The 22,597-nt window shown below is 32.7% G+C and overlaps 1 protein-coding gene across 1 annotated transcript in view; it reads right to left on the bottom strand.

Annotated features, from left to right (window-relative positions):
- LOC129229385 (ruvB-like 2) overlaps positions 1-22,597 on the bottom strand; it is a 75,160-nt gene that overhangs the window by 42,132 nt on the left and 10,431 nt on the right. The window contains exon 4 of the mRNA XM_054863681.1: positions 4,635-4,764. Coding sequence (XP_054719656.1) covers positions 4,635-4,764 — 130 coding nt within the window. The remainder of the gene's footprint in view (positions 1-4,634; positions 4,765-22,597) is intronic.

Raw genomic sequence — 22,597 nt, 5'->3', positions numbered from 1 at the left:
CAGTGAATGAATATAATGGTGCTTAAATGTCTAATAATCTTCATAAACAGGTAAAATGATAATGAATGGGACAAAGGTTGAATGAGTCATTAAAACTAAGTTTTAATAAATTTGCTTCAAAGGTTGCCTTTTAGCATCAGCAGTGCATTTAAGCATTCACATAGCTTGACAGTACTTTGGTTCCTTAAAGAAAAGCCATTCTTCAGTTAATTCACGTTTCTAAACCAAATATTTATATTTAAAAAAAGAAAGAAAAACATTCAGTAGCGAATAAATCTTCTTATTCAAATGTACTTGTTTACTTATTTGCACATTTTCAAATGCATATAAATTAATAGGTTCAGAAATTCCTGAACATAGGGTTTGATTCCCGACATTGAACGTAGCAGTGGTTCGCATGGATTAGTTCTGCGGGCCGTATGTTGGGCAGTACTGTTTTAGAGTATTAGAATTCTCCTATTTCTGTGTTTTATCACCTAACTAAAGATCTACATTTTCTAAAACTTTCAACAAATTGAAATAAACTCTGATAAATTTAGTAATAAAGTTTTTACGAGTGATGGAAACAAACTCGGATGCAATTGAATTGCATTTTTTAAGTGGGCGTGGCAAAAATCAAGAATGTGCAAGTTCGCTACTACAGAATATAAAAAGTCTTGGAAATAATGGTAAATGCAAAACGAGTGATGTCCAAGCAGTAAAATCACATTCCAAAAAAAGATGAGCGGCTGCTACAGAAGTGGATGTAATGAGATTTCAAAATTCAGAATTGTTTTTGCAATCATTCAATTTTTCAGTTTTAATATGTAAGACTGTTAAATCATTCAATATTTCTGATGCTCTTTTAGCAACTGTTACTTTCTCTGTGCCCAGGACAATTTTTCATGACTTTAAATAATTTTCCATGACTTCGAACGAAAATTTCAATTTTCCATGACCCATAAGAACCCTGTTATTATATGCAAAAAAAAAGGTTGTCCGGGGTTTTTGTAACCTCTGTTCCTAAGTATAACATTTTTTTTTTACTTGTCAAAAGATGGAAACACCTCATTAAAGCATAGTTAGTAAGTGAAGAAGTCTCAAAAGCCATTTTGGAAAGTTAGAGAGAAACATCAGCAGTAGTGAACTTTCTTACATTTTTTGGAGGCGAGATTTTTTTCTCTAACATGTTTCCACTTTAAAACACCATTAAAACAGTTTTTATAAATAAGACTGATTGAAATGAGATATATTTTGTACTACTATCTGATAAATATGGTGTTAAATGAATAAAATAAATTTTTTCTCAAAATTTTAAATTTTGAGAAAAAATGTAACCTCTGTTACCATGCAATGGTAACAGGGGTTATAGAATAGTAACGGAAGTTACAGAATGGCAACAGAAGTTATATTTATATCTTGATTAGCTGGAGGCAGTATAGCAACAGCATATGTTAAAGTCAGAAGACAGTCCATCAACACCTTCTACAACGAACTCGAATTATTCAACAATCGCACCTGTTTCAAGACAAAGTGAGAAGGGATAGGTCAAAATTATATCAAGATAATCTTAGGCTAAGCAAACAGCGTGATGATGCTTTAAAAGCTGCAAGCAAGTATAGGAAACACTGAGCGTTTAATGAAAAAAAAGATCTGAATCTTTCAATAATGTTCCTAAAAGAGAAATGCCTCCTAAATCGTTAACCAAGCATTTCAAGAATGCCTTCCTGGAAAACTTACGCCAATGAGAAAGAAAATTGCAAGGTAGCTTTTTCTTACACAATACTACTGCAGCAAATATGAAGAAACATTGTGCATCTAAGATTCATTGACAGTCCCTCAAAAAAGCACTTGTCCCTTTGTTGAAAAAAGTATCGAATTGGTCATTCTGCATTAGCATCATTTTTAGGTATTGAAACTGGAGTAAGAAAATATGTTCCGCTTGTGAAAAATTTAAGCGAGATTAATAAAAAAAATTCAGTGAAACCATTTTATCTTAAGGATGATAATAGCCGCTTAACAGCAGGAAAGAAAGAGACTATCACGAAAAGTAAAATCAAGTAACAGAAACTATTTCTTTGCAATTCCATGAAAAACTTGTACAAAAAATATGTAAATGAAGGTAACACTATATTGTACTCTTCATTTGTACCTTGCTGACCAATCCATGTTGTAATTCCTACTGTTAAGGACAGACAAACCTGCATGTGTGAACTTTATTCCAATGTCCAATTTAAAGCTGATAAATTGAAACAGTATAAAATTAACTGGTTCCAGCAACCTGACTGATTTAGCAAATTCCTGTGTTTGTGATGCAAAGAACATAAATTGCATGTATGGAAAATGCATGCAATGCAAGAACATGGCAGTCCCAGTAAGCTCTTGCAGTGTACTACTACAGAGCACTGACACCCAAACAACTTGGTGGGAGTGGACAACAACTTCGACGACGAAAATTATCATTGTTAATGAAAAGCAAGAGACCAGGAACTGCAAGAAAACTGTGAAGGTACAAAAAGAAAGTACAAGAGAAGAACTCGTAAATAGCTTTCAGAAAGAAATGAAGATGCTGTTCAAGCACATTTTTAATATACATCAACAGTATCATGCTTATAAAGATTGTTGTGATAATCTAAAGAAAAATAAAGTGTTACTCCAGGTAGATTTTTCGGAAAACTACTTGTGGAAGATGAGTGCCGAAATTCAAAGTTTTCACTTCGGCGGCTCCAGAACCAAGTGACACTTCACACAGGTGTAGCTTATAGTGCTTACAATAAAGTACCTATTTCCTTCTGCTTGGTTTCTTCCAACAAGTGACATAACCCAGCAGCCATATGGGCACATTTGGATCCTATGTTAAGATTAATAAAAGAGAAAATGCGAGCAATTAATACTCAACATTTTTTTCTCAGATGAACCTGTAACCCATAACAAGTGCTTGCTTGATTATGAAAATAAACAAGGAACCTGTCCTTTTTTGAGGCTGGCCATGGAAAGGGAACAGCAGATGCAATGGGGGCAGCAATGTAAAGGAAAGCAGATAAGCTAATTACTCGTGACAATGACTTGATGAATGCAAAACAGTTATACAAGTCATTAAAGACCGACGGTTCAAAAGTAAAGATGTTCTACATTACGACAGAAGAAATCGACAAGATGAGTCTGCACTTGGCTCAAAAAATACCTGATTTAAAAGGAACTCTGCAAGTCCATCCGCTATTTACTGAATTTTCAGGGCAACTGAAATACCGTGATGTAAGTTGCTTTTGCCCTCCAAAAAGAGGACTCTGCAACTGTTTTCTATATTCTGACTTTTTCCTAAAGCACGAGAATATATTTCTCAAAGGTAAAAGCAACAAAAGAAAACAAGCATTCATCTCAGTTTCTAAAATTGATGATGTGGATACTGAAGAGATTTGCAAGATGAATTGGAAGGTGAAATGACAAGGGCCAAAAATTCCTTGTATGAAGATGTGCCAATACGCGTTGAAGTGACAGCATTAGAAATTAAAAACGAAAATTTTTATTAGTGGAGTTCTTGGGAGGAGCTTGTAAAACGTACTGTCATAGATATGTGGGTATAGCACAAGAAGATTTAGATGATGGCTTTGTTCAGGTCATGTATTTAAAAGTGAATGACAATTCTGGAACTTAGTACAAATTGGATGAAAATGACGTTTCAGACATTATCGTTTAAGCCAAATTAAAAAAAAAAAAATTTGCATACACCTTTTCTTTTGCAAAAAGGTGATCAGATAATGCACTAGTTTCCTCAAGCAATTGATGTTTTTGAAAAATAATTTGATAAAGATATGTTTAAGTTTGAAATAAAAGGGTTTTTTCCCCCTATAGTGCTTAGATAATCTTTTTAAAAAATAAGAAAAAAAAATAGATTCAGTTCTAGTGTAATTTGTTACTTCTTGTAACCTCATGTAACCTCTGTTACCATGAAGAAAAAAAATTCTAAAAAATTAACATATTGATTATTATGCATTCTATAAAATTATTTATATTCCTAATCAATGTCTTGACAAGGAGTAAATATTATTTTTAGAATATTATTCCTATTTTTAATTTAGTGGAAAAGTTACTGTCTAAAACAGCATCTTAGCAATTTGAACTATTTAGTTCTATTTTTTTCTCTCCTCCTTTAATATATTTAAATAAATTTTTAGTTTTAATTTAGTTTAGGACATCACTTTAACTCAGAAATTAAAAGGTTTCGCTTGTCACTTGCTTTTATAAATAATAAAATTCAACATTTTGTCCAGTGCCAGAGAGACAAATTCTCGCACTTATGTTATTTTAAACATATTTTCTGTTTTAACTACAAAACATTAAGCTCAGCTAGTATCTATTTCCTAAAGTTGAAACCTTATAAATTAATATAAAGCAATATTTAAGATTTTAAAAAAAAAAAATAACAAAAAAAATGGAAATCTGAGAGTTCTCAGAATGACTCATATCACTTTTGATTATCTTTAATAATAATTAAATAATATGTATAGGATCAATACATATATATTGCAAATGTTGAACTTCAAAAAATAAATATCGAAAACATCATGAAACTATCAAAATAAATATTGGAAGAAAATCAACGGATATATATCGGTGAACACTGACACAACTAAAAGTAAATTTTTCATACATACTGAATTCTAACTCCAATTGATTTTCTGAAAGCTTGTGTTAGAGCTTCCGTTTTGGACATTTCTAAAGAAAATATTTCACTTCCGGATATCACAGTAAAAGGCGTATCAGTACCTAGTGCTTGTGCCATTCCTGAAAATAGATAATAGATTGAACGTTTAAAAATTATCTTCAAATAAACTTCAATCCAAAAAAAAGTAACAGATTTTAACTAACAAATATTTTTTTTAAAAAAAAGACAAATTAAGGCAGATATATTGATTGCACAATGGAACGAAAATTGTAATTTATTCCTTTTTTTGCAAGTTGAAGTAAAAGCAGACACTAGAACTAGATGAAAGTTTCCATTTAATTCATCATTTCATTTGATATTCATAAACACATCAAATGAAAAATCTTTATATCAAATACACAGGTGAGCTGTTCTATGTGATTTGCATATCAGGAAATTGCAACTTGATGCTTGTGTATAATCTATAAATAGTGTCTCCTATGGTTTAACTGCAGACCATGGGTGCCACTCTAAAAATTTGCCAGGACTGAAAAGCGCGTGGCTCCATTTCGCGGCACCAAAATGTTAGCGCTTAGTTTGTTTGATGTTAGACATATATATATATATAATGCTAATTTTTGATGCTGTAACTATACAGTTAAACCAAATTGTGTAAAATAAATTAAAAATTAAAACCTAAATAAAAAATAACATATCATTGTCTAAGAGTTTTAGGAGGTAAAAGTAGAAAAAGAAAATAATAATAAAATACAATAAAAAAAACTTACTATTTGCTACTGCAGAAAAAAAGCTTCAGATTTTATAGTTCATGTTACATAAATAGTTCACATTTCATACAAAAAAATAGTAATTAAAAAAAAAAAAAAATCAGGTATGAGATTCTTGGCTATAAGATGCATTGTGATAAAAACTTTAATAAAATTATTCCAGATTAAGATAAGAATGGTTGAAATCAACAGATTGAGTGACTTATTTAATTATTTTTTGGGGGAAGAAAAAACAGCTTATCTTTTTAACTTTAGCAGATGGGCCAGTTTTTTATCCTCAGAATAAGACCTTTTTTGAGAGTGAGAAATTCAAAAGTAAAGATTTCTTTCATCTATAAAAATCATTTTGAACATGGAAAAAAAAGAAAAAAATCCAATGGCCGAAATTTTTGAAAAGACGGAATTCCGTCCATTGGACGGAAGTGTGGCAACCATGCTGCAGACTCTTGCTTAGGCTTGTAACTGTTTATGTTGTGCTTTTAATAAACGTTCATGAAACACAACATGGGGCAGTTGTATTTGAACTTACGAGCATAGAACAAATTAATTTGTTTAAATTGAAGCAATGGAGTCTTCCATAAAACCACCAAGCTTATACTTAACTGGAAACTTGGCCGAAGAATGGAACAGGTTTCGTCAGAACTTAGAATTTTTTCTGAAAGCCGCAGGCTATACTGAGAAAAAAAGTGACGATGTTAAAGTCACAATATTAATGAATTGCGTTGGTGAGGAAGCAGTGGACTTGTTCAATACATTTCAGCTTACTGACGCCCAACAAAGTAAATATTGTAACGGATTCGGTGTGACTTCCACTTTCTTGAAATGAAGACACAGTTCTTGATAAAAACACAGGAGCTTTATTGACACTATGTACAAGAGAGATCGTCAACAACTGCTGAATTATTTATCAGCAATTAAGCAATTATCACACAACACCGTAAACTCAACGTTTACACACGTATTTACTTCCAAATACGAAAACAACACAGCGAAATGCCTCGCAATAAACAGAGCAAATACGCTCTCAGTTCGAAATCTCAATTGAAACTCCCCTCTTTATCCAGCGTAACGGTTTACATACATACCGAAAAGAAATCTCTCAAATATTCCACACGCTTCTGGAAAATAGTAGACCGTTATCAAATTTTATCAATGAACAAAAAGAAAATAGGGGGATCGTATACTTTAGCCATATGAAAAGGGGTTGTATATTCATTACGGGAAACTATTTACAGGTTACGTTACTACAATAATTACTATTTACAGGATTTGTAACAATATGAATATGTTTTAAGCTGCCTTCGAGAATTATGCAAACCCCAGACAGAACATTGCAGTGGAAAGATACATTTTCAATTGTTATAAACAAGAACGTGATGAGTAATATGATGAATTTATAACAGATTTCTGAAAATTAATCAAGCATTGTAAATATCGAACTTTAGCAGACAGTACATTACGCGACCGTATTGTTTTGGGAATAGCTGATAGAAGTATTCAGGAAAGATTGCTGCGAGAAACTGATTTATCCCTGCAAAAAGCCATAGAGATATGCAGAACTGAGCAAGTAGCAGTCTGATATTATACAACGGAAAGAAGAAATTAATCTCCTAATGAGAAAAGACTGTACAGAAAAAAAAGGAAGAAATACGAAATTTCAATCCTCAGTGCCTTGCGAAATAAACGAATCGGCAAAATCTCACTTGTTGTGTAAAAAGAGTGACTCTAGTTATTTGTGCAAGAAATGTGGCAAGCAACATTCAAAAGAACAGTGCTTTGCGTACGGGAAGCAGTGCAATTTATGTAAAGGACTAAATCATTTTGCGATATGCTGTAAATATAAGTCAAAAGCTATGAATTTGACTCAAGAGAATTTCATTGTTGATGCTGATTTTAATGTTGGTGCTCGTAATTCATGATGGATGTATAAAATAGAGGTAGGAAATAAAATTTTGATATGTAAGTTAGATACAGGTTCTAGTGTAAACGTCATCCACAATAATGTTTTTAACTCCTTGAATTGTACTAATTATGTTAGACCTACTAATTTAATGTTTGAGGCATTTGGTGGAAGTCAAATTACGCCAATAGGCATTAATAATTTAGAATGTAAAGTAGGAAATATTGTTAAATGTTTAGAGTTTGCTATTGTGAATTGTGAAAGAAGTTCTGGAACAATACTTGGGTTGTCCAGCTGTGAGGAATTTGGTTTTGTTAAAAGACATAATATTAGTACCATTGAATTAAGGGGGGAAAAATTCCTTTATTGAAAAAAATAAAGATGTTTTTGAAGGTTTAGGAAAATTTAACTTAACATGTGCAATAAAAATAGATGAAAATGCACAACCTGTAGCTAGACCACCAAGAAGAGTTCCAGAATCAGTTAAGTTAAAGCTAAAAGATAAGTTAAATATGCTTGAAAAAGATGGTACAATAAGTAAAGTAAAAAATCCAGATGGTTGGGTAAATAATTTAGTAATTGTCAAAAAACCAGATGGTACTATTAGGGTATGTTTAAATCCTCAGGACTTAAATAAAGTAATAAAAAGATTATCATTTAATACCGACTGTTGATGAATTAATACCTAAGTTGTGTAACAAAGCTGTTTATAGTGTACTTGATTTAAAAGATGGGTTTTATCAAATAAAACTTGAAAGCACATCTAGTAAACTTTGTCAGTTTAATGCTCCACTTGGTTGTTTATAAATATAATCAATTACCCTTCGGGATTTCCATAGCCCTCGAGCTGTTTCAAAAGTGAAATGAAATTAACTTTGGTGACATTCAAGGTGTATGAATATATTTCGATGATTTGTTAATTTATGCAGAAAATGACAAAGAACATGATGAGATTTTGAGTAAAGTTATTGAAAAAGCTAGAAAGTTTAATATTAAATTTAATAAAAATAAATTGCAATTTAAAGTAAATGAGATTAAATACCTTGGACATGTGTTTAATAAGTCTGGTATGAAACCTGATCCCGACCAGGTAAAAGCTGTATCGAATTTGCAAATACCCACTAATAAAAGAGTTACAGTGAATTTTAGGTATGATTAATTATTTAAGAAAATTTATTCCTAATATGTCTGAAACTACTGCCCCTTTAAGAGAATTATTAAAAACATATGTACATTTTGATTGGTTACCAATACACACTAGAGCTCTTAATGAGCTGAAAAATAAAGTTAGTAAAGAAACCTGTCTTGCCAAATTTTGATTCTACCAAACCAATTGTATTGCAGTGTGACAGTTCAAAAAGTGGGTTAGGGTGTTTTTTAATGCAGGATGGTCAACCTGTTGGCTTTTCATCTAGGGCTTTGCCTACCGCTGAACAAAATTATGCTCAAATTGAAAAAGAGTACTTAAGTAGCATTTGCGACTAAAAAGTTGAATAATTTTATACATGGTAGGAAAATAATTGTGCATAATGATCATAAACCTCTTGTATCAATTCATAATAAAAATATTGTTAATGTATTATCATGTAGACTGCAACGAATGAAACTGAAACTGCTTAGGTTCCATCTTAATGCAAAATATGTACCAGGCAAAAATCTATACGTAGCCGATTTATTATCCAGATCCTACATTAATGAGATTGATAATCAGGGCTCAAAATTTACAAGAAATAATTATCACTGGTCCACCGGCCCTTGCCATCGCGATCGGGACGATTCGATCCTCACGAGGGAGAAAATTTGTTTCTTCCCCTTTCTGCGCATGCGTCAGGCAAGGAGTTATCTAGCAAAGGAGAATGATAAGGGGAGGTGAAACAAACACACACAATGGGAAAGGCAAACTGAGCCACACTGACAAGTGTGCTTTCTGTGGTGTGGGAGCAGACTAGCTGGGGAGGGAAAGAAAACAAAAGAAAACCGGATTGTAGCACTCATCGAAGTAGCGTTCGTGATTATTTATTTTTTTTGCAAGAGATCTTTTACTTTTATCAATTCTTTGCTTGTGATCTCCAATATTTTAATTTTTTTTACCGCACCAAATGAAGTTTTGAAAAAACATATTTCAAATGAAATAGTGACTGAAAATGTGGCGCTACGGCATTGGCAACGAACCACCTCCAAAAAAGAAAAAGACTACAGTCAATAGCGATCAGGATGGAAGCAACAAAGACCGAAGAAAAAGAAAGTTTCAAGAACATTGGTAGAAAATGTTTCCTTCGTTGGAGTTTGATGGTGAAAAAAATGAAATGTTCTGCAAAATTTGCAGCAACTCAACATATGCTGATAAAGAATCTGCATTTTTTTCAGGGAGTTCAAACTTTAAGATAGATTCATTGAAGTCTCATTCCTTTAGCATTCAGCATGTCGAAATATCTGACATGTTAGAAAAGTCCTAAGAAGCACCACGTGCATCCCCAGCTAGCAGAGCTTTACTAGCTTTACAAAAGGGCCAAAAGGACAGACTTATCTTTCTTTTTCATACTGCTCATGCCTTGGCAAAACATGCACGGCTGTTTACTGATGTGGCAATGCAAGCTAGATGTTATGAAAAATGTTGATATTGGTGAAAGCTACCAAAATGATAAAACTTGTAGGGAGTTTGTGAAGTATATATCAAAGGCTAGTTTTCAGCAGCTATCTCATGACCTACAAGATGTGAAATGTTTTTCATTAATGTGTGACGAGTCTACGGACAGTGCTGTCATAGAACAGCTTCTAATTGATGTTGTGTTTTGCAAAAAGGGGACAACCCATACAAAATTTTTGAAAATAGTATCACTGCAGAAAGCAGATGCTGAATCGATTCTTTTGGCTCTCCAAAATTCCTGCAAAGAATTATTTCCAACTACTGAAGACCCATTTAACAAGCTGTTACGCTTTGTTGCAGATGGTGCTGCTCTAATGCAGGGATGTAGAAAGGGAGTGAGTACCAGAATTACAAATGAATATCCTGATGTAATTACACTTCACTACATGGCACATAGATTAGAGCTAGCTTTTATAGTTACTCTCAAGAATTTTAAAATATATCAGAATGTGGTAACCTTGCATTTCAAAGTCTATAAAGTTTACCACAATAGTCCATTGCAGTGGCGTAGCTAGACCCGACTTTCGGGGGGGGGGGTTACTTCTTATATATATATATATATATATATATATATATATATATATAATATAAATATAAATATAAATATATATACATATATATGTGTATATATATATATATATATATATATATATATATATATATATATATATATATATATATATATATATATATATATATATATATATGTATGTATAATCGCTTGGAATTTTTTCCTCTTCTTCCTTTTTTTTCTTTCTCTTCTCTCTTCTTTTTCTCTTTTTTTTTTGAGACTAACTTTTCGGGGGGGGTTTTGTCCCCAAAACCCCCCCCTTAGCTACGCCCCTGGTCCATTGAACAGAATAGAGCTCAAGGAAGCCTGCATATCACTGGGGGTTAAACAACTGGTTCCCACCAGAGTTGGAGGAACACGTTGGGTCTTCCATCTAAATACGGCTCTTAACAATTTTTGGGAAATATATGATACATTAAAACTGCAATGAAAATTGCTCTTTAAGATCAAAGACTGACACAGCTGCTGTAGCCCTCGGGCTTTTCAAGTTGCTGACTACATCGTCATTAGTCTATGCAGCATAGGAACTTAGTGAAGTTGTTTCTTTGTTACCAAAAGTGTCACTAACACTCCAAAATCGTAACTCAACGTTATTCCATGCATATGCATGTGTTGATGTAGTTGAAGATTCCTTGGAAGATCTTAAACACAAAGCTGAGGGAATTTAACACAAGATGAGTATGTTCAGAAAAGAAGAAGAGAAATCTACAAGTCGAAGGAAATTCCAACTTCCAACATTTCATAATGGTTATCATTCAACAGCTAAAAGAATGGTTTGTTGACATTGACAATAGTTTGCTTTCAATGAGCAAACTTCTCTCGTTAAGTGAATGGCCATTGAAGCCTTGCCCCAAAGATTTCGGGGATTCCGAAATTGAAGCTGTATTAAGGAATTTTGAGGAAATTCTCAAAAAATTTGATATCCCGATAGCCGAGGTCTTACTGGAATGGAAGACGTTAAAAAAGGCGCTATACTCTCGAAATGAGGAGCCAAATACCCTAACTTGAAAGGAAGTTAACGTTCAACATCATTATTGGGCATACTCAAGTCTTAGCAGTAGTTGATATACTGCTAAGCAGACTTAGATAAAATGGAAAGCTTTCTACAAACACTAATCCTAACTGAAAATTTCCTGCAAATAATTATTTTGCTTTCTCACCCTTGAATAAAGAATTAAATTTATATTCAAATATGAAAGAGGCCAAAAAAAAAAGCTTTAAATCATTTAATTTTTATTTTACAATAACATAGTTTGGGCTTTTTTTTAAGCAACTGAAGAAAACTGCAAAAACAATTATTTTTTTCACACATGTGCTTTAAAAGGCTTTAACAGAAATAAAAGGGATTTTTTAAAAAAATTCCCTTTTTTTTTATAAATTAATGTTAGCAGTTTGAAAAAAATTTCTGCAGAGTCAAAAATTTTCTGCGAACGCCGTTCGCAAGTTCGTCTATATTATGCTAGACTGCTGCTAAGTATTCCAAGTACATCGTCAGAATGTGAAAGAGGGTTTAGTGTAATGAAGGAAATAAAAACCGACTGGCGTAGCTCTTTGTCTACAGACTATCTCAATGATTTAATGAGAATAAATTTGGATACTGTAGACATTAAGTTATTTAATCCAATACCAGCAGTGACATTATGGCTAGAAAGTGGACAAAGAAGAAAAATGTATGCTTCTGCTGTCCAATAGCTTGCTTCCTTGCATTTTGTTAAAATTTTGTCTTTAATACCTCATTCAATTTGATTTTCATAATTTTTTTTATTGTGATTCTCTATTTATGATGATGTAAAAATGTTTTAACACATCTCGGAATAAATTTTTGAATTAAATGATGCTTAAATTATATTTTTCAATTAGAATATGCAAAATTATAGGCATTAAATTTTTTGTAATTTCAAATTTTTAATTGGGATGTGTAAATGGACCAGTGAAAGTTTGCTCGGACCAGTCAAATATTTTAGTTACTGGTCCCATGGACCAGTGACTACACATTTCTTATTTCTAACCCTGTTGATAATGATGAGTTCATAAAAGAGATAGTACATTGTGTTAAAGCTACTAGACATTTGCAGTTAGATTTTATTTCAAATTGAGGCAGGATCTTTTTGAGGAGGACGGGATAGTGCTTTTAAATAATAAAATTATTGTTCCGAATGAGCTTTGAAAAGGAATGCTTAGGAAAATACACAAAGGACATTTTGGTATAAATAAAAGTAAGTCCAGAGCAAGACAAATTTTTTATTAGCCAGGAATGAGTAATGATATTGAAAACTTAGTTGCTAAATGTTCTATTTGTGAAAAATATAGGTCAAGTAATTGTAAAGAAACACTCATATCTCATGAGATTTTGTCATTACCTTTTGAAAAAGTAGGGCGTGACTTTTGTGGATTTGGCAAAAAAGATTACTTAGTGCTAATGGATTATCTAACAAAATGGTTAGAAATTGTTCCAATTACTAATAAACAAGCAACTGAAGTAATTAATAGCTTAAAAGTTATATTTAGTACTCATGGCATTCCTAGATTCGTTGTTGCAGACAATATGCATTTTGGTTCTGCGGAATTTAAAAAATTTGCATTAGATTGGGATTTTGAAATAATCAATAGCAGTCCAAGTCATCCTAAATCTAATGGCCAAGCGGAAAGTGGAGACAATTTTACTACCGTATATCGGTACCTTCACAAAATTAATGTAAAAAAATCGGTGTCTCACAGGCACTAAAAAAAATTGCCGCTTTCAAAAACATTCAAAAAAATAAACTGGGGAATTTACGGAAAGAAAAGCATTTTGACGAAAATTCATTTATTCCCGAGCATTTCCCCTTTGATTGCTTTTTCTTTCCACCATTGCCAGTGGCATTTCTGCTTTAGCGAAGCTTGCGTTTGTTTATCAACCAGTAGCTACCAATCAGTTGATCACATGACAAATAATGACGTCAGCTCGAATGCTTTAGCATGCGACCTGTAGCTGCCAGTCGAGGTCGGCGAAAGCAGCCAATGTTGAAATGAAGGTGAAGTCATTTCTCAAGAAGAGGTCGAACGAACTGAAATGAAGTGAGGCCCAAAGCGTCCATTGTTGGATTGTTTACCTTCCAGGGAGCACGTGCATTTCATTTTTGAATTGGAGTTATACGAGCTTGTTTTTAACTAAATTTTTGATAATTGAGTAATAACTATGAAAAGAGGACGACTCGTGACTGGATCAGGAAACCTCCGAAATAAAGATTACTACATAAAGCGTTCGAGACTGCAAGACAGACAACAGATAATTTCAATCAAGAGCTTTTTCCAGACTGATAAAATAGATGTTAGTACTAAATCAGTTAAAACAAATGCAGCAGCAATTGATCACAGTTTTTCTACTTACACCGCTGAAAGTGCAGCTAGCTTTAATAACAGCTATTCTGCTGACGGAGTAGCTTTAGTTGGTGCCACGTCAACTGAAGAATATTCAAGACCCTTTAATGAAGGAGATACTATTGACGCTGCTATCAAGGCTACTTTAAGTGAAGGAAATTCAAAACCCTTGGAAAACAATGAAGAAAAGTCTATTGACAATGATATTAATGCTACTTCAAGTGAATAAAATTCAAGACCCTTTGAAAATAATGGAGAGAGTATTGACAATGGGGCTCATACTGAAATCATAGAAAAATGTGCAAATGCCATCAATGAATGTGATGTTGTTGATGATGCGACTATCCCAAATGATCAAAGTAGCAATAAGCAAAAAACAACCAATTCTTACGAAACTGTTATGACAAATGTCTTAAAATATGAGAAAACTAAAAGTTGGAAATATTATAGCCCTTCAGCTGGAGGATTTTTGTGCAAAATTTGCTCCGTTATTTCTGCAAAGGAAGGACCTTGGGCAACAGTTGGTGTAAATTTTAAAGGGCATCTTACTCGATCTATGAAATCCCACAAAAAAAGCAGAATGCACCAAAATTCAGTGAGTTTGATGAAAGTTTCTAAGGTGTCTGTTTTTCAGAATTTAAAAGAAAAAGAGTGCAAAGAAAAAGAAAAAAAAAACAGAATGCTATACTATACTCAACGGCAATGTTTCTTGTCCATGGAGAAATATGCTGTGAGTATAGAGAGGAAGTAGTTCCCAGTGCGGTGCCTGAATTTCGAGATTAAAGACTGATTTTCATTAAAAAAGTGCTATATAGGATACCTCTATCCAATCACTTGTAGCTTTAACTAGTCCTAATTTTCAAATAATGTTGTTAATTTTAAATTTTACGAATGCATAACGAGGAGTATTATCACACTTCGGAATCGAAAGCACCAGCCAATGAGAGCTCACAAACAGTTGGCGTTTTGGGGAATTGATGTTTGGCGCCATTTAGCGAATTCAGAATCGTTTTGTTTACATGCGATTTGCGACTCATTCTTACTTCTATCTGATCTTCTGTTATATATACTGTATTTAATCTTAAAATTTGTTTAAATATCGTTTAGTACTTGAATCATGAAGTCAATCTTTGCTTTATAATAGTACGCTTTTCTGCATTAGCTTCGGAGAACCATGCAATCTACACCTAAGTTGGACTCGAACTTTGTCTTTCAGCCTCACAAGCAAGGCAGTGCTTTGAAAAAGCTCCCAAAAGGTGATTATCATGAATGTATTTCACAAGTTGAAGGAGTGGATGCCCAGCGATTCCGTCAATGAAGTTCTTCGTAAAACTTCTGACCTAACCGGCGTTTCTTCAAAAAGTGTCATCCGTATGATGAAGGAATATCGTGTTGCTGGATCTTTCTCAACGCCAGGGAAAAAGCGACCTTCAAGAATAGGTAAAGGGAGACCCGACTCCAGAAATTTGATGAATTTACCTTGTCTGCTATTAGAAGAAAAGTCCACATGTTCTTCAAAAGAAATGAAATTCCCACGGTTGCTAAGATAATGCATACCATCAATGAAGACAATTATCTTCCAAATATGTCCGTGGATTCAACCAGACGAATTATGAAGGATCTGGGATTTGTGTTTAGGAAAAGATCCCGTGATTCCATGCTTATTGAAAGAGATGATATTCAAGTGTGGAGAAGAAAGTTTCTGCGACAGATTCGGCACTACTGAAAGGAGGAAAGGCCAATTTACTACACTGATGAGACGTGGATAAATTTTGGCCACACTAAAGAATCAGTGTGGCAAGACACTTTCATAAAGTGGCCAAAAGATGTCTTCATGTCAGGTCTCACGACTGGATTAAAAGTCCCTTCAGGTAAGGGATCCAGATTGATCATCACCCATGCTGGATCGGAGAAAGGATTTGTTGAAGGTGCTGCAGACGTGTTCACCGGAAAGAAAGGTAGTGGTGACTACCACAATGAGATGAACGGTGACCATTGTGAAAAGTGGTTCACCGAGAAGCTCCTACCTAACCTCGAAAGAAACAGCATTATAGTAATGGACACCGCTTCTTACCACAGTGTTTTTGTTGAAAACATTCTCAACTCTTCAACAAAAAAAGAAGCAATCCAACAATGGTTAACTTCGAAAAACATTAATTTCTCAGGGGACAAGATAAAAGCAGAACTTTTATGCCTTGTGTCCAATGTACGGCACAAGTACCAGGAGTATTGAGTTGATAATATAGCGCAACTTCATGGACACACAGTCTTACGATTACCACCATATCACTGTGAACTCAATCCCATTGAGTGGATGTGATTGAGTGGAGTGATTATATCTGGAATGTAGTAAAGGGAGAAGTAGCAGCCAAAAATAAAACCTTTAAGCAAAAGGATGTGGAACTGCTCACTCAAGAAGCCATAGGCAACATTTCTCCCGATACTTGGAAAAACTGTGTTAACCATGTTCTTAAAGAAGAACAGCGCATGTGGGAATTAGATAACATGTGTGATCACACAGTGGAAAACTTAACTATAAACTTTGATCCCGAGTCTACTGATACAGCTTCAGAAGACACTAGTGATGGAGATGACGATTATAACGCCATAACATAATATACATAAATGTGGGAACAGCATTTGCAGAAAATTTTAGTATTGAAATATATTGTGTAAAAGATCAATTATTGTTTTGTGTCGAGAAATATGTAATTCATCCTCTCATTTAGCATACCTATTTAAAATAATAGCCTCTAATAATTATAATTTCTCAAAATATTTCTGTTGAAATTTTAAAACATTATTAATTTGAATAACATAAAAATGAACTTAAAATTAGGAAGTATCCTGATTTTTGATAGTTTGTTTTTTCTATTGTTCTTGATTATTTAAACATGCTGTTTATTTAACATGTTTTTGTATTGTTAATTCAATTGTCCAATACATTAGAAAATTTATTAAAAAACATCTGGAAAATTAATTTTCAGTTTGTAGAGTTTAATAATTAATTAAGTTTACATAATCAGGTTTTACTTCTTTTTACTCAACGCATGAAACTTGTTTAAATTTTAAACTGATATTTTATGTGTTTGCTGCTATAAAACAGTTTATTTCCTATTAAACAGATAAGAATAAAAATGATTATATTTTTAAAAATAACTTTGTTCAGCTTATTTTGTTAAAAATTCTCTGTCACCAACTTATTTAAATGCTTATTTATTGGAAAATAGACCTGATATTTTTACAGAAAATTTGTCTTTAAATCGGGGTTCCAAAAGCAATCTTTCTTTTAAATCCCATTTATATATATTGCATTATCTTTCATATAAATGGTGATATAATGCTCAACACCGAGGTTTTTACTATTTAATATCTCGCCATTAATTCAAAAAGCATTGGAACTTATTACCCAATTGTTTAATTTAATAACAGTTTGATAAAGTGTTTTCTAATGATGATCTATCTCAAAATATTTATTTGGCCGAATTTTAAAATGTTAATATTTTTTTAAGAATAATAGAATGTAAAAAAACTAAATTTGTTAGAAAATGCTTCGACTGTTAGTTTCAATACAATACTGATACATTTCATGACTGGTCTGTTTTCATCTGAAAGTTCCTTATACTAAGTTTAAGTTTCTTATTTAGATAATATGATGAAGTAATGAAGTAATTTTACTTATGTTTGACACTGTTGTGTCTTACATAATTATTTAGACAGTTTTTACTAAATTAATTTGATAAAAACAGAGAAGTTATTGTTAATTAACCATTCCAATTAAGTATTTAAGTTGTGAAAATAGTTTTAAACAGTGAATTTTAGGTTTCAGTAATACATGTTCAAACTTCAGTTTCTCTTTCACTTATGTCAGTCATTGAGATATATTTTTAAAAAGTGTTTTCATTCAGAATTTTTTTTATTTATTGCTCATGCACAGATAAAATAGTCACATTTTAAATATTTTAACTGTTAGAAATTCTAACTTTCACTGAAAAATTTTGTATAACATATTATGGAATCATAATTTAACATCGCGTTTTATGGAATTTCCCTAATTAGTTAAGTAACCCATTTGTATTTTTTTAATTTTTAGTGTGACTGACGTAAATATAAATAGTTAATTTCTATGGTTATACTTTTTGGACTGGAGTACAGTTGCCAAATTCTTGGTAATTTTATTCAACATATCCCCTTAGAAAAAACTACCATGAAGAAAATGTGTTTCTTCTTAAGCTATTTAATAGCTATTTATTGATATTATGATATACTTTTATAACTAGCTGATATGCCCGTCCTTGCACAAGTGCAGAGTATGAATTAATGATTTTTAAGTTCCCCAAATACATTTCTAATTTTGTATATTCAGCATTTACCAATCATTCCGGTATCCCAGGTGTCTTTTTCAATCATATTCCGGTGTTCCCGGTAACTTTTTCTATCCAGGTGTTCCTATAGTAATTTCTCATCCGGGTGTTCTCGGATGGATTGAAATTCCTTTTTGAATAATTTCCGCATTCACAACACGGAAAAAGTATTCTAAAAATTATTTAAAATTGATTAGATCCCTTGATCAATCATACCATTAGGAATTAAGTTTTACGTGAAATTATCCAAAAATTATTAAAGCTTAATCCATTTTGCAATTAAAAAACAATCTTCTATTTGAAAGATAGTTTTAATATTTTTTTGTTGGTTAACCTACTTTTTTAAAAGCTACAATATGATCATCTTTTGATTTACATTTTCGTTTCCATATTTAAATAAATATCTGAATGAAACCTAAATTTGTGTGAAAGGTAATGCATAGGAAAAGTTTCATTCTAACTTTACAATCATTATTTTCCAAAAGTTGGTTGGTTGGTGTGGCGTCATGTCATGTAAGTATTTTCCTGTATATGGCAGAAGCTCCCATAATGGCTTCAACTATCTGGACACAATTTTTTTTAATGTGTGTTAAATTATTTTGGTGAATTTATTTTTTAATAAATTTAAGAGCAATTATTCTGTTAAAAAAAAATCTTAGAAAAACATTCTTTACACTTTGACATGTTTCTGGTGATGTTTGTAAGAGGTATTGCTGCTTCGCCCCCTACAGTTCGTTGGAGTTGCGGATACATTTTTGCAGTGTAAGAAGATCCACCTTTAATAATTTATGTTTCTTATAAAAATGCAAAATTATGTGGAAAATTTAAATTATGCTTTATCTTTTATCATAAGTAGTTTATATGCCTTAATAGAGACCTGATATTTTTTTAACCATTCCCCAATATTAGTATGCATTGGCTAAAATATTTAAAATTAAATAAAGACGTTTTTACTTTTTAAAATCAGAATAGGTGTTTAAAAAGAACAAATAAAAAAATAAAGTTTGAAGGTGCAACCGTTATTATGGGAAAAGATCTCATTCACATGTACGTGCCAAATGGAGTGATAAATGTCGCCAAATGTGGCTCTTTCTTGTATGTCTCTTTACTTTCTCCTCCCGGCAACCCTGAATAGAGCTGTTCACTCAGCTTTTCTTCCGCGCCTCGTGACGTAGTATGGACAAGAAAGTCTGCTGTGAAGTATAATGACGAAGTTTATTAGAGTTATTTATTTTATGGTACACAAGTAATGGGCCCTTTCAGATAATTTTGAAAGTGAAGTTAGATTTTTAGGCTGTGATCTGGGAGATGCAGACATAAAGTTACACTTAGATACATGTACAAAAAATGCAACATACCTTTCTCGTTTTTCTGTGCAGAATTTATTAGGTTTTATATCATAATATGTTGAAGAAAGCTCACTGGCAATGTTAAAAGCTAGTGATGCATATGCATTATTTGCAGATGAGAGCAAAGACAAAGCTCAGAGAGAGTGTTTGCCTTAATTGCCAAACTCAAAATTCCAAATGGTGAAATTAGAGAAATATGCCTTGGAGTTCTAGCTTTATCTGAAACAATTGCTTTCAATGCAGACAATTGAGCAGTTTACGGTTGCAAAAGGGATTGACCTAAATAAGTGTCTGTTTATTTCTTTAGATGACGCTAATGTCATAAGTGGTGAAATAGCTGCTTTACAGTGTCGAATAAGGTGATATTCACCCCATTGCATTTACTTTAATTGTCGGACCCATCGTTTAGCTCTTATATTTACACATTTGTTAAAAAGTATTCTAATTTAAAGTGTATGGATGTTCTCTTGATTTCATTGCGGAAAATGTTCCACTACAGTCCACAAAAATATCACATAATAATAAAAAACATCCAAGAAAATACGTGAAATACACCGCCAGCTCAGTCATTTCCAGCCGAAGACTGCAGTTTCGTGCTTATTAGCAGTCATCAGCCCGGCATAGGAAAGTGACTGAGCTGGAGATGGAATGCACTCTTGGCTTCCTTATGAGGTTTTCCATCTCCAGCTCAGTCACTTTCCTGTGCCGGGCTGATGAGTGCTAATAAGCACGAAACTGCAGTCCTCGGCTGGAAATGACTGAGCTGGCGGTGTATTTCACGTATTTCTGCTTTAGCCCTGGCTAATGGACGGTAATTTACTGAATATCCAAGAAAATATTTAGAACTTAGAATCCTTGAAAGTATCAACAACCAGATGGTTGTCACATGGACATTAGGGTGGGCCGAAATAAGCCGCAAATTTTTTTTTTCGAAATCAACTTTTGGATAGTGCGCAAAAGTTGCGTGATGAGCTAGTTAGCACTCACAAAAAATTTCTTGGATATTAAAAAATATCTAGCCGGCGCTATTCGACACTAAAAAACCGAAAAAAAATGAGAAAAATGCATTTTTGTCGAAATTTTTTTTAAAAAACTAAATTCCAAATATTTTGATGGAATGCACCGAAAATGTTATATAATGAGCCAGTTCGAGCCCATAAAATGTTTCATTAATTTTAATGAGCATTTAACCGCTCCTTTCGGACATCAAAAAATATGAGAAAAATGAAAAAATATTGAATTTTTTTAAAAACCATTGTGAAAATTATTTTTCAAAATTAAATCATAGACTAATTAATTAAATAGCACTATTAATCATAGTAATTATTATCACGCAATAATATCATACATTTCCTAGAATTACATATAAAGATAGTAAAATTTTGAAAAAGAAATATCCAAATTTGATTTATAATACCTCATGCATAATGAATATTATTTTTTGGAATAATATTGTCTCTTGTTATCAAATGATGGAAGCTCTTTCCTAGCTTGAAGTTTGGCAGGAATGTATCCATCTCGTGCAGTTTCACCACGAACTTATATTGCAGCTTCGTTTATTAGTTTCACACAACGTTTCACAGCTTCCGTGTAACAGGGAAATTTCTCGAAACAGCTGTAGGCTGCTCTTTGTACATTTCTTTCAATTGTTGGTCTTTTAGATGCATTGTAAGAGGTGGCTCTGCTGCAACACAGTTTGCCCAATGGACTAAATCAGCATAATCAATAACTTTAAAATTGAGTTTAGGACGCTTAAAAAATCGTAACCATCCGAGCTCTTCGTCTTCTTATTTCTAGAGTTCAGAATGCACCCGACAGCTAATTCCCGAATGCATTTTCTTGAGTCAAACAACATTGTCAACAGTAGCTGTTCAGGATGAGCGAAATATGCATTATTTGTTACCTTATTCACTTTTCCAATAGCCATTTTTCTTACTGTCCTTTGATCAATTATAAATTGTTTTTCTCTATCAGGGACTTTTGCTTTTTTTCTGCAATTACACGAATATAAATCTGCACATTTGCAGGCACAAATGTCAAACAAAGTCGTTTCCTCTGCTTTAAATTTGCCTAGCTTTGATTGTAAAAGTTGCGTCTTTATATTTTTAGCATTTTTTGTTGCGCTATTATATTTAGAATAATAAGATAAAATCATGGCAATCACTCTTCTTATCAAAACAAGGGGAAGGGAAGCACGCCCGCAAATATCAATAACTTTTTTTGCAACTACAGCGGCCACACTTGCTGAAGATGGTTGCTTACTTCCTTCTCCCTTTATTTGCATCTTAGTGATTTGATAACATCTGATAATGTCCTCATATGTTGGAAGAAATAAAGCATCGGGAGGAGACAAATCTCTTCCAGGTCCAAATAGAGACTACTTGTGCTTGCTCGCAATACTTTCTTTTTCGCGCGTTTCTACATAACAGTCGTGTTGTATACCAAAACAAAGATAATAATGCAATGACATTCGAAATGTCAGGCTCCCGTTTAAAAGACTTCCGAGGATTCACATTTTTTTAATACTCAAGGGCTCTATTTGTCAAACATATATAAAATAGTTATAACATAATCTTAGCAATAATAGAAGCAGTTGAGCGCCGTTTATTATCCAGGAGAAACAATTGGAACCGAAGATTAAAAAATTAGCATCTTATGTAACTATTTTTTATTTAAGTGTATGCATTTTTTAAAATTGGCGAACAAATGTCGCATAAAATTGATTGAATTTTCACTGTTTTTTCTAAGTGACGTATTGCGTAACATTTCAGTATTTACTTATTTTGAAACTACTTTTAAAAAAAATTTTTTTTTTCATTTTTCCCATGTGTCAGTCTTAAAGGAGCGTAGCTAAATATTCTACGAAATGTATAAAAGTCTTTGAGGATTTCAACTAATTCACTGACAGATACTTCTAATGTTTGCTGAAACTAGCTTCAAGTTTTTATTTTTAACCCCCCTCCCCCCATTTTCTTTTTTTTTTTTTGAAAAAAG

The sequence above is a fragment of the Uloborus diversus genome, chromosome 9, assembly GCF_026930045.1.
Source record: "Uloborus diversus isolate 005 chromosome 9, Udiv.v.3.1, whole genome shotgun sequence".
Taxonomy (NCBI): Eukaryota; Metazoa; Arthropoda; class Arachnida; order Araneae; family Uloboridae; genus Uloborus; species Uloborus diversus.
This window is presented reverse-complemented; position numbering and strand designations above follow the sequence as displayed.